The following is a 14,818-nucleotide window of genomic DNA, read 5'->3' as shown; positions in this document are numbered from 1 at the left end:
GCTGTGCTACACTTTTCTAGTCAGCTTGACTTGTCAGAAGATTTTACATCAATATTGACAGTCTTAGCTCTTCCTTTTTGCCCCATCATATACTCAACCTTAAAAGGCAGTTACTCACATTAAATTTATCTGTTCCTAAAAATGTAGACTAAGTTATATGGGCAAAGGTCCACATTGCATTTGAGGGCTGGGGTGGGGAGGGAGAGAAGTTACTCCTCAAAAGCAAAAATTCTGCTGCTAAGTATTTTACTTACCAATTTTATTCTTTCACAATCGAACACATCAATTTTAGTCCACTGAGCATCTGATTTGCCCCATCTCTTGATTTCCAACCTTAGTTATAATGATGTTTTCCCTTTTCCTAGTCCTTTTTACAAACTGATGGCAAAATGTAATAACCAGGGGGTGCCTGGGTGGCTCAGTTGGTTAAGTGTCTGCCTTCGGCTCAGGTCATGATTCCGGGTTCCTGGGATCAAGCCCCTCGTCGGGCTCCCTGCTCAGTGGGGAGTCTGCTTCTCTCTCTCCCTCTCCCTCTGTGTGCTCTCTCTCTCTCTCAAATAAATAAAATCTTAAAACAAAAAAAACAAAGACAGTGTGACTGCTGAAATTGAACTTCTGACTCATAGACATTGCTACCATGAGCTAACTTGAGATGTTTGCCTACTAATATAAAAAACTTATCTTTGGTATATAATAGGCAATTATGGGCTGCTAATTTGTAAAAACTAAATATATAAAAATGGAGAATTGCCTGACGTAATTACAATCAATAATTTTAGAGCTGGAAGGAAATTTAACAATCATCTAATCCAAACTTAATTCCTAGATGAAAAGAATGAGGCACAAACAGATGGAAAGACTTGGCTAAAATCACACTTCTCATGAGTGCCAGAGCTAGAACTAGAGTTGGGTCTAATATTCCTAGGTGATTATTTTTACATTACACAATACTCATAGTTTAGAAATTTTATTATTTGGAAATTTATCTTCCAACAGATCTTTGTTAGAATTGTAAAACAACAACAAAAATGTTCAAATTCTGATATCTATTCTTCCTTCCTAGTTCATGTTCTGTTGAATAAATAGTTAAACTTTAGAAGGATAAGAGGTTAGGATCAAGGAAATGGACAATTTAAAGTGGATAAAATATAGATCTGATCATAATGCTTTCCTCTAATTCTGAAATAGGTTGATTTCAACATTCATGCTTAGATATTTGTCACTCACCTTTCAGACTTGCTTATACAAGGTTGTATGGTAACAGATCTCAAGATGTGGAGTTGATTCAATGACAAAGCTCATTTGAACACTTTTCCTTCATAGCTACTACTGCAACCATGAAATCAATTTCACAGGTTTCAGTCTCAGAGAGCTCATAATACATAATAATCTCAATCAATGAAAATAATAGGCAGCTTTCTGTTTATTCTTTAGACGAACTACATCTCAGATGGAAAGTAAATAAGGGAGTAAAGCAAAAGTTAACCTAGGAGACATTTTTTCACTGACAGGTTAAACATCAGTCCATAATTCATCAAGAGATCTACATTATAATGTATGGCATATTTAAGACACAAAACTTCATGAGACTTGAGGTGGCTGCTTACAACAAGAGCTTAAAGAAAGATATGGAAAAAAAGACACTTTATAAAAGGGAAAATTGCAAGGCTAAATCAAAATGAAAATCTGAAAAGTTAAAGCATATTTGTTTTTATTTATAGACAGTTATCACATGAATTATAAAGAAGAAAAAGGATATCAGAATGGAGCTTGGGTAGATGTATGCATGCTATGGCTAAGAATAAACAATGTTCTTACATGTTATGGTTAGTGAGGACAGTATCAGTATAACAGGGAATTGTGACTATTTAAAAATATGCAGAACTGATTTAATCTGTACTTTAGAAATAACTTATATAGTGTTATAAGTTGAAAAGAATTCAAAAGAATAATACCAAATATACACCTGTGTATAAGAATTCAAAAAAGGCTGCAATCTGTAAAGTCAATCAGCTGTATTAAAAATGACACAAATCCAGAACAAGATGCATGTTATATAAAAAGGGACATTATAAGATTTACTTGCTGCATTAAATCCATGGTTAAATCCACAAAATTTCCTTTTAATTAACATTTAGACAGAAACATGCAAATAGTCTTAGGTTCTACTTAGAGACTTCCCCAAATCCGCTAAGGCTACAATATCCCCCTTTCAGGAGCTAAGCAGGTATTCGGGTAGCTGCTTCCTCCTCTGCATCAGCTCGGTTTGCATTAATTTCTGCGAGTGTTCGGCCGAACCGTGCCCATTCATCATTTCGGGGGACAGCAATCTGCTGTTAAGAGAAAGACAACGTTTTATATACACTGAAATAAATGATTATCTTACCCAGTATTTCGGTTTGTTTTCAAATAATTTGTCCATTAAAAAGTAATGCTGTAAATGGTCTTTCCATAATTACAGGGACTGTAACAATGCTTCACAACACATTTCAAAACAAAAGATGATGTTTGGGAAGTGTGTTGTGACAGCCTCAGAAATGCTTTTGCTGTTATCACCATCAGTACAAGAGTGAATAACAATGATACTCTGTAAATATAATTCCTATGTACTATCTCTCAGATTTTGCTGGTGGGGAGGAATTCCTTAAAATTTTTTACTGCTTGCACTGTTCCAAATATGAAATAGTTTTTGAAGCATGCTTCAAAGAGCTGGTTTCTTATGAGTATTTATTTTTGTTTGGAGCATAAGATAACTGTTCTTGATATCTTAATCCCTTCATCAGAAGGTACATTATCTCTTACCACTTTAGTGATCTACAAATAGCTAAAGGGGAAAAGAGGCTCATGATGCTTTTGCCTCCATGAAGCATCCAATGACCAAAAATTTTTGATAACTGTCATCATAATATTGGTGAAATCTCAACACTGCCATATTAGGGCACAAGCCACTCAGTATAGCAAATGAATGTGCCTACTTCTTAATCTACCATATTAGATTAGATTGGATAGTGATATCCAATACGGTGGCTACCAGACACAGGTGACTATTCACATTTAAATTACTTACAATGAAATAAAATATAAATTTTAGTTCCTTTGTTGTGCTAGCCACATTTTTTTTTTTTTTAAAGATTTTATTTATTTATTTGACAGAGAGAGACACAGTGAAAGAGGAAACACAAGCAGGGGGAGTGGGAGAGGGAGAAGCAGGCTTCCCGCTGAGCAGGGAGCCCAGTGCGGGGCTCGATCCCAGGACCCCGGGATCATGACCTGAGCCGAAGGCAGACGCTTAACGACTGAGCCACCCAGGTGCCCCGCTAGCCACATTTTAAGTGTTTGACAGCCATATGTGGCTAGTGACTACTAGATTAGTGCAGATACAGAGCAATTCCATCTGCGTGGACAGTTCAATTGGCTATTCTAAATGATTCAATCTACCTCCCTCCAGATCCAATTACTAGAGGCCACAGGGTGTCCAGAGGGGATGCGGAATCATAAGGCATAGCAAAAGAAACAGTGACTAAGGCTTCTTTTAGCTAGGGCTAAAAAGAAGGAAATCGCTCCTGAACATTGTGTATAGCCAACCCAAGTACAAAAGATGACAAAGAGCTGCAACTTATCCTGCTGGATTCAATGATAATGGCTTTGCAACAAGGTTCACAAGTCAAGATTCACATTTCACACAGTCATCAAATAACTCTCAAAGATACTACTTTTGATTTCTACTACCTGGCCCAAACAAATCTACAAATACAGAAAAATAAGAACTTAAATCTGTAAAGCCCCGAAGTCCGTAACACAAAGTCTATAACTCAACTGTTAACTCCAAATTTCTTCTTCCTGAAGAGTTTCTAATTTCTAGTAATTTATGCTTCAAGAGATAAGGTACTTCCAGTGTATGATATTATCCTCAAAGTCTGTTGCATGGAGACACAGAACATCCAGTTTAGAAAGAAAATTAATCTTAGGAGTTGCTTCTGTCGTGGAAAAAGTTTTATCTTTACAACCATATGGTTTATACCACTCATGAACCTTGAAGACTAGTTTTAGCCACAAAGATACCGTAACTACAATGCCCTGAAAGCTAAACAGATGTATCAAAATTATAGGCAGTGAGCCCCATACCTCTCCCACGTCATATATGACAATCTGGCCTTCAGAATCACCCACAGCAATCTCTCTTCCAGAATGGGTCCATCTTACACGATTAAGAGCAGGATTACCCTCCACAGAAATGCTGGCAGTTGGCACCTGAAGTCATTTAAAATATAGCGCAGTGTTAAAAGTTTCATCAAGATTTCTATAAACATGTAAAACTCTTCTTTCCTCCAATCGGGCTACGTTTTTTAAAACAAAGATGAAAATAAAGAATTTTCCCAACTTTCTTCCTGTTCAGTGACACATTATGAATGACATTACAGTCAATCCTTGAAAATGGTTTGGGAAAATAACTTAAGTTCTTATATAAGAAATTCTCATATGACTGGATACATACATCATTTTGAAAGATCTTCTCTTTAATAAAGGACTCTTTGTTGTTATTTTAACTTTTTTAAGAAATCAAGCTGTTTGAAAACAGATGGCCAAAACCCCATTTTAAAGAAACATTTCAAAAGCCCTCATAAACAGATTACGGTTCAATTTTAGAGAACAGAAATTACTTTTGTAGCTTGTGACTCTGTCAGCTGAAACCTGTGATTTGATCCACAGTTCCTAGAAACAGTTCACAGTGAAGGTGCAGGATGGGTTTTTCCAAAGCTCTTATTCCCATAAACTGTAGAACAGGGTAGGATGATAGCACCAAGACAATGGCACCACCTCCCCGGAATCTGACTGTACTTCTCTCATGCTGAAGAAAAAGAAATTTATTTGCCACACACAGAGCAAACATCCAATGTCTGACTCAGACTGGAAGCACAATAAAATTTTTGAAACCTGATTAAAAATAATCCTTTTAATTGACACTAGTCATCCCCAGATGACTAATTTAACTCCTAGAATGCCAAAACTGTTACAGAGAAAAACTGTAATTTAGACATATTCTTTGAGTTAAGGATTATAGGAAAGACCTAAATTTAAGGGTAACCACAAATCTCAAACACCAAAACCCAAACTAAAAAAATGCAATTGGTACCATTCTAGGTAACTGAAGAAGTATAATTAAGCCCAACCATCTAGTCAGGGCTTAATACCTTTTCCTAGGAGTATCTGAATGTTCCTCTTCAAACTACTAAACCACGAGTTAGCACACTTAACTACTCTTACATTTCAAATCCATAACTTCCTTGCCCTGTATAACCAACTATTTTACTTCGAGGGATTTGGATGGCTGCCACCAGAAATACGAAGAAATGTGGGAAAGAGTGGGATGTGGGGTAAGGCACCAAGAGACTTTCCCCTCAGTAACTGTTTCTGACAGAACTGCTAAAACATTACTTCTTACCACCTCATATCAACACAGAATTCAAGGAACATTTTAAGCCTAAGTTGGTAAAAATGCACATACCTAAAAATAAGTAATAGCTATAGTTAAATTTCATTGCCAATAAGTGATTTTAGCATAGTAATTAGGAAATTTTGTGGTTTCTATATTCATTTTATAGTAACGATAAACACTGTTTTCAATCCTTCATCGAACAAGTCATCAAAATGCATTTCTCTTTCATTTAAATAAGTCAGGCTAAAACTAATGTTTATGGATGATAATACAATTCTGTCAAGGCTAAGAGATAATTTAGAAATTCAGAATTAAGGTTAACATACTTCAACAGTCTGAAACTATCGGCTTTGTAGCCTGTGAGTGAAAAATATCCCAGTTGCCTTATGAATGAGACTTTGCCAGGACATTACAGACATGATAGTGCTTTTCAGAAGTAAAAGGAAATGCCCCAGTGCTCTTGGCAACATTATTTCTCCCTTCAGTACTGCACAGCATGGTGTTTATTATTAAGGGTACAAAGCTTATTTGGTTTCTTTGTGATGAAGCTACAATCGCCGAGCCCTTTCACATTCCTTGGGATAAAAGAAATTTCACAAATTATTCAATAAATCTCCAATTTTCTATTTTTCAATGCAATTTTTGTTATTTTCCTGCTCACCTCCGTGTCATTATTGAGATTCCACAAATCCAGCCTCCCCATGCCATCCACACAAGCAAACAGGGCTGGGTGGGTGGGTGACCACATAACATCATAAACATAGTCTGAATTATCTTCAAATGAATACAAAGGCTTGTTATTCTGAAAGGGAAAAGTTGATTCTTAGCATAGTCAAAAGACAACACACATTCAATAGGTATGGATAACATTTTATGATATTTAACTCAGCCTAGAAAAAGTTCCTCCTATTTGTTTCACTACAGAATTACCTGGAGTTATAAACTAAGAATCAACTATTGGACTGCAGTTTCTTTTTAACTTGCAGACACCATACTGTTTTAAAAAAGGAAAAGAATGTGCTTCAAAAACATTTGTCCATGAGAAGATGCTGGGAGGATGACAGCAATGGCAGTTCACTTTTTGAATTCCTCTAACTCTACCCATAAACCCAAACAAAGCAATGAGGATAGCAAAACCAAAGATTCAAAGACAGTATGTACAACAAAATCAGGTGACCAAGCTCCAAATGTAAGTGAGTAGAAACAAACTTCTGCCAATAACAAGACCTACATGGTACAAACATCTGTGCAGGAAGAAGTGTGGAAAGGCCTGGGGCTTCTGACAGCCAGAGAACAGAACAGATGAGCCTCATCGCTGACAGCAGATACTCACTGGACAGTGTCAGGGAATACGCTGAGTCTGAGAACAGCAGCAGAAACTAGGAGGGAGTTCAATGCAACTCTATTTATAAATAAGTGCAAGCAGACTCCAATGTGATATAAGTAAGGTCTAAAGGTGCAGTCTGAGATCTACAAACTCTCAAAATTAACAAACCAAAGCTCCCTTTCAAGACAAAGTCTCACCAGAGAGAAACTGCTGGGAGTAGAATCAAAGCTGTAGCAGATAGCACAGTAGGGACAAAGGGAAAGAGAAGGCTCAGATAAAACTGGTGGAGAAAAACAGAAAAGGCACATCTCAGAAAGTACAAGATAGAGAAAGATAAATATTAACTTTGCAAAAAACACAGAAGAGAGAGCTTTAGCCTTGACTACGAAACTAGAAAAACTATCCTATGCCCATTCCCACCCTTCTAAAAGTACAGAAAAACTCATTTCACTAGAAGACAATAAGCAACAAAAAAGGATCTTGGTTAAATGCCACCCAAAGTTATTGTGGCAGATCTTCAATAATGGTGTCATGACAGTTAAATGGGAAAAGAATGGTAGACAAGATGGATTTGCACATGCACAAGAATGAAGATGAACCCCTCCTTCCTCATACCATACACAAAAAGTAACTCAAAATGTACTGGAAGTCCTAGCCACAGCAATCAGACAACAAAGAGAAATAACAGGCATCCAAATTGGTAAGGAAGAAGTAAAACTTCCATTGTTTGGCAGATGACATGATACTGTATACAGAAAACCTGAAAGACCACCAAAAAACTGCAAGAAGTGATAAACAAATTCAGTAAATTCAGTAAATTCACAGGATACAAAATCGATGTACAGAAATCTGTTGTATTTCTATATACCAATAATGAAGCAGCACAAAGAGAAATTAAGAAAGCAATCCCATTTACAATTGCACCCAAAATAATAAGATACCTAGGAATAAACTTAACCAAAGAGGTGAAAGACCTGTACCCCCAAAACTATAAAACACTGATGAAAGAAACTGAAGATGACAAAGAAATGGAAAGACATTCCATGCTCATGGATTGGACGAACAAATATTGTTAAAATGTCTATAATTTGAACCAAAGTAACCTACACACATTCAGTGCAATCCCTATCAAAATACAGCACTTTTCACAGAACTAGAACAAACAATTGTAAAATTTATATGGAACCACAAAAGACCCCAAATACCCAAAGATATTTTGAAAAAGAAAAGCAAAGATGGAGGTATCACCATTCCATCTTTCAGACTTCAGTTATATTACAAAGCTGTAGTCACCAAAACAGTATGACACTGGCACAAAAACCAAAACAGTATGACACTGGCACAAAAATAGACACACAGATAAATGGAACAAAAACAGAAGACCCAAAATAAACCCACAATTATATGGCCAATTAATCTGCAACATACCAAGAAAGAATATCCAATGGGAAAAAGTCTCTTCAACAAATGGCACTGGGAAAACTGGTCAGATACATGCAAAAGAATGAAACTGGACCACTTTCTCACACCATACACAAAAATAAATTAGAGTGGATTAAAGACCTAAATGTGAGACCTGAAACCATAAAAATCCTAGAAGAGAGCACAGCAGTAACTTCTCTGACATCAGCTGTAGCAACTTTTTTTCTAGGTATGTCTCCTGAGGCAAGGGAAACAAAAGCAAAAATAAACTATTGGGACTACATCAAAATAAAAATCTTCTTCACAGTGAAGGAAACAATCAGCAAAACTAAAAGGCAACCTATGGATGGGGTGCCTGGGTTGCTCAGTCATTAAGCATCTGCCTTCGGCTCAGGTCATGATCCCAGGGTCCTGGGATCGAGCCCCACATTGGGCTCCCTGCTCAGCGGGAAGCCTGCTTCTCCCTCTCTCACTCCCCCTGCTTGTGTTCCCTCTCTCAGTGTCTTTCTCTGTCAAAAAATAAATAAAATCTTAAAAAAAAAAAAAAAAGGCAACCTATGGAATGGGAGAAGATATTTGCAAATGACATATTCGACAAAGGGTTAGTATCCAAAATATATAAAGAACTTATACAACTCAACACCAAAAAGCAAATAATCCAATTTAAAAATGCAGAAAACATGAACAGACATTTCTCCAAAGAAGATGTCCAGATGGCCAACAGACACATGAAAAGATGCTCATCATGACTTATCATCAGGGAAATGCAAATCAAAACTACAACGAGGGCCACCTGGGTGGCTCAGTCAGTTAGGCGGTTGACTTCAGTTTGGATCATGATCTCAGGGTCCTGGGATTGAGCCCCACATTGGGCTCCTCACTCAGTGGGGAGTCTGCTTATGCGCCCCTCCCTCTGCTTGTGCTGTCTCTCAAATCAATGAATAAAATCTTTAAAAAAAAAACAAAACAATGAGATATCACCTCACACCTGTCAGAATGGCTAAAATCAACAACACAAGAAACAGGTGTTGGCGAGGATGTGGAGAAAAAGGAAACCTCTTGCACCGTTGGCAGGAATGCAAACTGGCACAGCCACTGTGGAAAACGGTATGAAGGTTCTTCAAAAAGTTAAAAACAGAGGAAACCCTATGACCCAGCAATGACACCCACTGGTATTTACCCAAAGAATAAAAAAACACGAATTCAAAGAGATATATGCACCCCTATGTTTATAGCAGCATATTTACAATAGCCAAAATATGGAAGCAGCTCAAGTGTCCATCAACTAATGGATAGACACACACACACACACAAATATTATTCAGCCATAAAAAAAAATGAAATTTTACCATGTGCAATGACATGGGTGGAGTTAGAGAGTATAATACTAAGCAAAATCAGTGAGTCAGAAAAAGGCAAAAACCATATGATTTCACTCATATGTGGATTTAAGAAACAAAGGGAAGAAAAAAAAGAGACAAACCAAGAAACACTCTTAACTATAGAAAACAAACTAATGGTTACTATAGGAAAGGTACATGGGGGAGGTGGGTTAAACAGGTGACGGGGATTAAGGAGTGCAATTGTGATGAGCACCAGGTGATGTATGGAATCACTGATTCACTATATCATACACCTGAAACTAATATAACACTGTATGTTAATATAACACTGTATGTTAACTGGGATTAAAATACAAACTTAAAAAAAGAAAAATAGGGCGCCTGGGTGGCTCAGTTGGTTAAACGACTGCCTTCGGCTCAGATCATGATCCTGGAGTCCCGGGATCGAGTCCCACATCGGGCTCCCTGCTCGGCGGGGGGGTCTGCTTCTCCCTCTGACCCTCTTCCCTTCTCGTGCTCTCTGTCTCTCTTTCTCTCTCTCAAATAAATAAATAAAATCTTTAAAAAAAAAAAAAAAGAAAAAGAACTCAAAATGTATCACAAAACTAAATAAAGAGGTAAAAGTATAACTCTTAGGAGGAAGCATAGGAGTAAGTTGTTGTGAGCTAGGATTTGCCAATGGTTTCTTAGATATGAAACCCAAAGCACAAGCAACAAAAGAAAAAGTCAATAAATTGGGCCATATCAAAATTAAATACTCTTGTGCTTCAAACAATACCTTCAAGAAAGTGAAAAGACAACCTATACAATGGAAGAAAATATCTGGAAATCATTTGATAAGTGATTTATATCTAGAACACTTACAACTCATTTATTAAAAAAGGAAAATAAGCCAATCAAAAAATTGGGCAAAGAATTTGAACAAACATTTCTCTAAAGGAGATCCACAAACGGCAAATAATCATTTGAAAAGATATTCAACATCATTATCCATCAGGGAAATGCAAATTGAAACTACAAGGAGATATCATTTCACACACTAGGATGTCTATAATAAAAAGGACAGATAATAGCAAGTGTTGGTGAGGAGGTGAGAAATCAGAACCCTCATACATGCTGATGGAAATGTAAATTGGTGCAGCTGTTTTGAAAAAGTTACCCAAATGCTAATTAGAGTTAACATATGACCTAACAATTCCACTCCTAGGTATATACCCAAGAGAAATGAAAACATATATATACACAACAAAAATGTACATGAGTGTTCACAGCAGCATTATTCACAACAGCCCAAAAGGGTAAACAACCTAAACATTCATTAACTAATGAATGGATAAACAAAAAGTGGTATATCCATATAATGGGATAGTATTTGGCCATAAAAGGAATGAAGTACTGATACATGCCACACATGGATGAACCTTGAAAATATGCGAAGTGAAAGAAGCCAGTCACATTTTGTGATGCCATGAAATGTCTATAACAGGAAGTTTAACAGAAACAGAAAGTAGGTCATTTCCAGGAGCTGGGTGGAGGGAAAGGAGGAGTGACTGCTAATGGACTTAAGGTTTCTTTCTGAAATTTGAAAATGTTCTAAAATTAGACAGTGATGATAGTGCGTATCTCTGTGAATCTAAGAACTGTACACTTTAAAAGGGTGAATTTTATAGTGTATGAATTATATCTCAATAACAGTTATTTTTAAAAAAGACATAAAGTGATAGAAATTAACAAAGATATTCCTATAAAGGCAGCCCCTAAAGAAGAAAACCAAAGCAATACTATAGAATACAAAAAAAAGTAAGAGAACTCTCCTAAAATAAAAGACAGCTTGAAACTACATATTTAAGAGTATCCTGTGCATCTAGGACAATCAACCCTTTAAAGAAAAAGAAAAAAGGATGCCTGCGTGGCTCAGTCGGTTGAGCGTCTGCCTTCGGCTCAGGTCATGATCCCAGCATCCTGGGATCGAGTCCCGCGTTGGGCTCCCTGCTCAGCGGGGAGCCTGTTTCTCCCTCTGCCTGCTGCTCCCCCTGCTTGTGCTCTGACAAATAAATAAAATCTTTAAAAAGAAAGAAAAAGAAAAAAAATTTGATCACCCAAGTTTTGTAAGACCAGGTCACAATTAAGGAAAAAAAAATCAGATTGTCATCAGACTTTCTGACAACAATGCTTTTTGCCAGAAGACGACAGAATAATATATTTAAGGTAATAAAAAAAACAGCGTAAGTCATGGATTTTACATACAGCCAAACTGACCTCTGTAACCCAATAGGCTCTTGTGAATATGAGAATAATGCATCCACAAGCACGCTACTGCAAAATGAGCTTCAGATGACCAAAAAAACTGAGGAGACAACAACATAAGGACAGGGAGATACCAAGTGATTCATGAGGGTAAACTCTTCTTTACAGAAGTATAAACAATCAACAACTATACACAGCAGTATGAACAATACAGTAAGAATGCAAAATCTAGACTGTGAGAAACTCTTAACAGGACAACCAACCTGGTTTCTTCTTCAACAACAACGAAGCAAGAAGAGAGGGAAGGAAGCCCTATCTTAAGAGAGGAATTCAAAAGATGTGTCAATTGCAAATATATGGACCTCATTTGGATCTTGGTCAAACAAATAGTAAAAAAAATAAAAAATTGAACATTGATTGGCTATTTAATGAAACTAAGAAATCACTGTTTATTTTGGGGGGTGTAATATAGAGTATCATAGCTATTTTTTTTTTTTTAAGATTTTATTTATTTGCAAGAGAGAGAATGAGAGACAGAGAGCATGAGAGGGAAGAGAGTCAGAGGGAGAAGCAGACTCCCCGCCGAGCAGGGAGCCCGATGCGGGACTCGATCCCGGGACTCCAGGATCATGACCTGAGCCGAAGGCAGTCGCTTAACCGACTGAGCCACCCAGGCGCCCCTCATAGCTATTTTTTAAGACTTTATTTTTTAGAGGGGTGCCTGAGTGGCTCAGTCAGTTAAGCGTCTGCCTTCGGCTCAGGTCATGATCCCAGGGTCCTGGGATCGAGCCCCACATCGGGCTCCCTGCTCTGCGGGAAGCCTGCTTCTCCCTCTCCCACTCCCCCTGCTTGTGTTCCCTCTCTCACTGTGTCTCTATCAGAAAAATAAATAAAATCTTAAAAAAAAAAAGACTATTTTTTAGAGATACATACTGAATATTTGTAGATGACATAACCTATCTGGGTTTGCTTTAAAATCCAGGGGTAAAGGGGCGCCTGGGTGGCTCAGTCGTTAAGCATCTGCCTTCGGCTCGGGTCATGATCCCAGGGTCCTGGGATCGAGCCCCACATCGGGCTCCCTGCTCGGCGGGGAGCCTGCTTCTCCCTCTCCCACTCCCCCTGCTTGTGTTCTCTCTCTCTCTGTCAAATAAATTAAAAAATATATATATTTAAAAAATAAAATAAAATAAAATCCAGGGGTAGGGAGGGAATGTACATGAACTGTCTCAAACAAGACGGGTCATGTGTTGATAACTATGGAAGCTAGGTATTGGGTACTATGGCTTCATTATACTCTTCTCTTTGATTTTATATCTACTTGGAATTTTTCATAAAAAAGAGTTTAAAAATATTTAAAATTTTCATTCAGATATTATAGTAAATGTCAAGAGCATGGCTTAATAGCCAAAACTGTTTGCTTGTAATTAAGAAATTTTTCACCAAACTTAAAAGTAAGCTAGAAACTGAAACTAAGAGGTTTTTTCCCCTCTCAAGATCACTACTTTCTATAACTCTCTTTGGCAACAATACCAAATGAAGTCTCACTCTGAAGTAGTGGGTTTCAACATAGGATGGGCATCGCATTCATCTGTAGAGCTTTTTAAATTCCACATGCAGCCACACCCATCAGACAATTCATCAGTGTTTCTGGTGTTGCTACACTAGTGATTCTGATGCACACCATAATTAGGAGCCACCAGGCTAAGGTATATTATTCCTGAGGTGATAGTGTACTTCCTCAAGAACATCCCATTTTCAATTTTGTGGTCTCCAATCAAGGACTTAAAACAGTTGTTCAAAATCAAAATCATGTTCACATGCTCAATTCTGTAAGCATATATATTGGCCTACATAATTTTCTAAAGAAGGGGTTATCAACAGAAAAATGGGTAAAATATTTGTACAGGAATGTCACAAAATGGTCAAAAAACACATGAGAGGTGTTTGACCTCATTAGTCTCAAGGTAATGCAAAATAAAACCACAATGCAATGCAACTACACCTATCAGAATTATTAAAATGAAAAAAAGGTAGAAAATATCAAGTGTTGAGAAGGCTGCAGAACAAAGGGAGATTTCATATGCTACCAGTGGATTACAAACTGGTAAAACCATTTTGGAAAATTGTTTGGCAATATCTACTAAAGCAGAATGTAGGCATATCTTATGGCCAAGTATTTCACTCCTAGATATATGCCCAATAGAAATGAGTGCTTATGTCCATCAAAAAGACATCTACAAGGGATTCATAAGGGTAAACTTTTCTTTTTCTTTTTTTTAAAGATTTTATTTATTTATTTGACAGAGACAGACACAGAGAGAGAGGGAACACAAGCAGAGGGAGTGGGAGAGGGAGAAGCAGGCTTCCCACTGAGCAGGGAGCCCAGTGCGGGGCTCGATCCCAGGACCCTGGGATCATGACCTGAGCCTGAAGGCAGACGCTTAACGACTGAGCCACCCAGGCGCCCCAGAGGGTAAACTTTATAGAAGTATAAACAATGCTAGTAGCAGCACTATTCATAACAGCCCCAAACTGGAATCAACCCAAATACTATCAGCAGTAGAATGGATAAATTGTGATATACTTACATAATGGAATAGTATATAACCGAGAGAACAATCTACAGCTCTACTCAACAATATGAATGAATCTCACAAGCATAATGTTAATAAGCAAAAGCAGCCAGCCACAAATAAGTAAATATTATATGATTCCATTTTTATAAAATATGAAACAAGTTGTATGCAAATTAGATTAAACTTATTTATGTCTTTTTAAAAAAGATTTTATTTTGGGTGGGGGTAGAGAGCACAAGCAGGTGGAGCAGCAGAGGGAGAGGGAGAAGCAGGCTCTCCACTGAGCAAAAAGCCCAACTCGGGGATAGATCCCAGGACCCTGGGATCATGACCTGAGAGATGCTTAACCGAGCCACCCAGGCGCCCCAACAGAATCTCTTTAAAAAGAAATAATTCCAAGGTCAAAAATATCTTCCTATATAACCTGACTGAAAATATGAACTTTTTGAGAAGGAATGTTTCTATT

The 14,818-nt window shown here is 37.4% G+C and overlaps 1 protein-coding gene across 4 annotated transcripts in view; it reads right to left on the bottom strand.

The window, feature by feature from the left end:
• Positions 1-1,405: 1,405 nt before the first annotated feature.
• Positions 1,406-14,818, bottom strand: part of DYNC1I2 (dynein cytoplasmic 1 intermediate chain 2) — a 54,984-nt gene continuing 41,571 nt past the window's right edge. For 2 of the 4 annotated variants that reach the window (XM_045868631.3, XM_045868630.3), the window contains exons 14-16: positions 6,099-6,239; positions 4,126-4,251; positions 1,406-2,333 (exon numbers count right to left, since the gene is read on the bottom strand). In XM_045868631.3, the coding sequence (XP_045724587.1) occupies positions 2,220-2,333; positions 4,126-4,251; positions 6,099-6,239 (381 nt within the window). In that variant the 3' untranslated portion in view covers positions 1,406-2,219. The remainder of the gene's footprint in view (positions 2,334-4,125; positions 4,252-6,098; positions 6,240-14,818) is intronic. The other 2 variants (XM_045868633.3, XM_064586677.1) reach the window with 2 other exon arrangements.

This window comes from Mirounga angustirostris, unplaced genomic scaffold, assembly GCF_029215605.1.
Source record: "Mirounga angustirostris isolate CCGP_5_RB_7025 unplaced genomic scaffold, mMirAng1.0.hap1 SCAF_3, whole genome shotgun sequence".
Lineage (NCBI taxonomy): Eukaryota > Metazoa > Chordata > Mammalia > Carnivora > Phocidae > Mirounga > Mirounga angustirostris.
The sequence above is the reverse complement of the archived record's forward strand: the minus strand, read 5'-3'. Positions and strand labels throughout refer to the sequence as shown.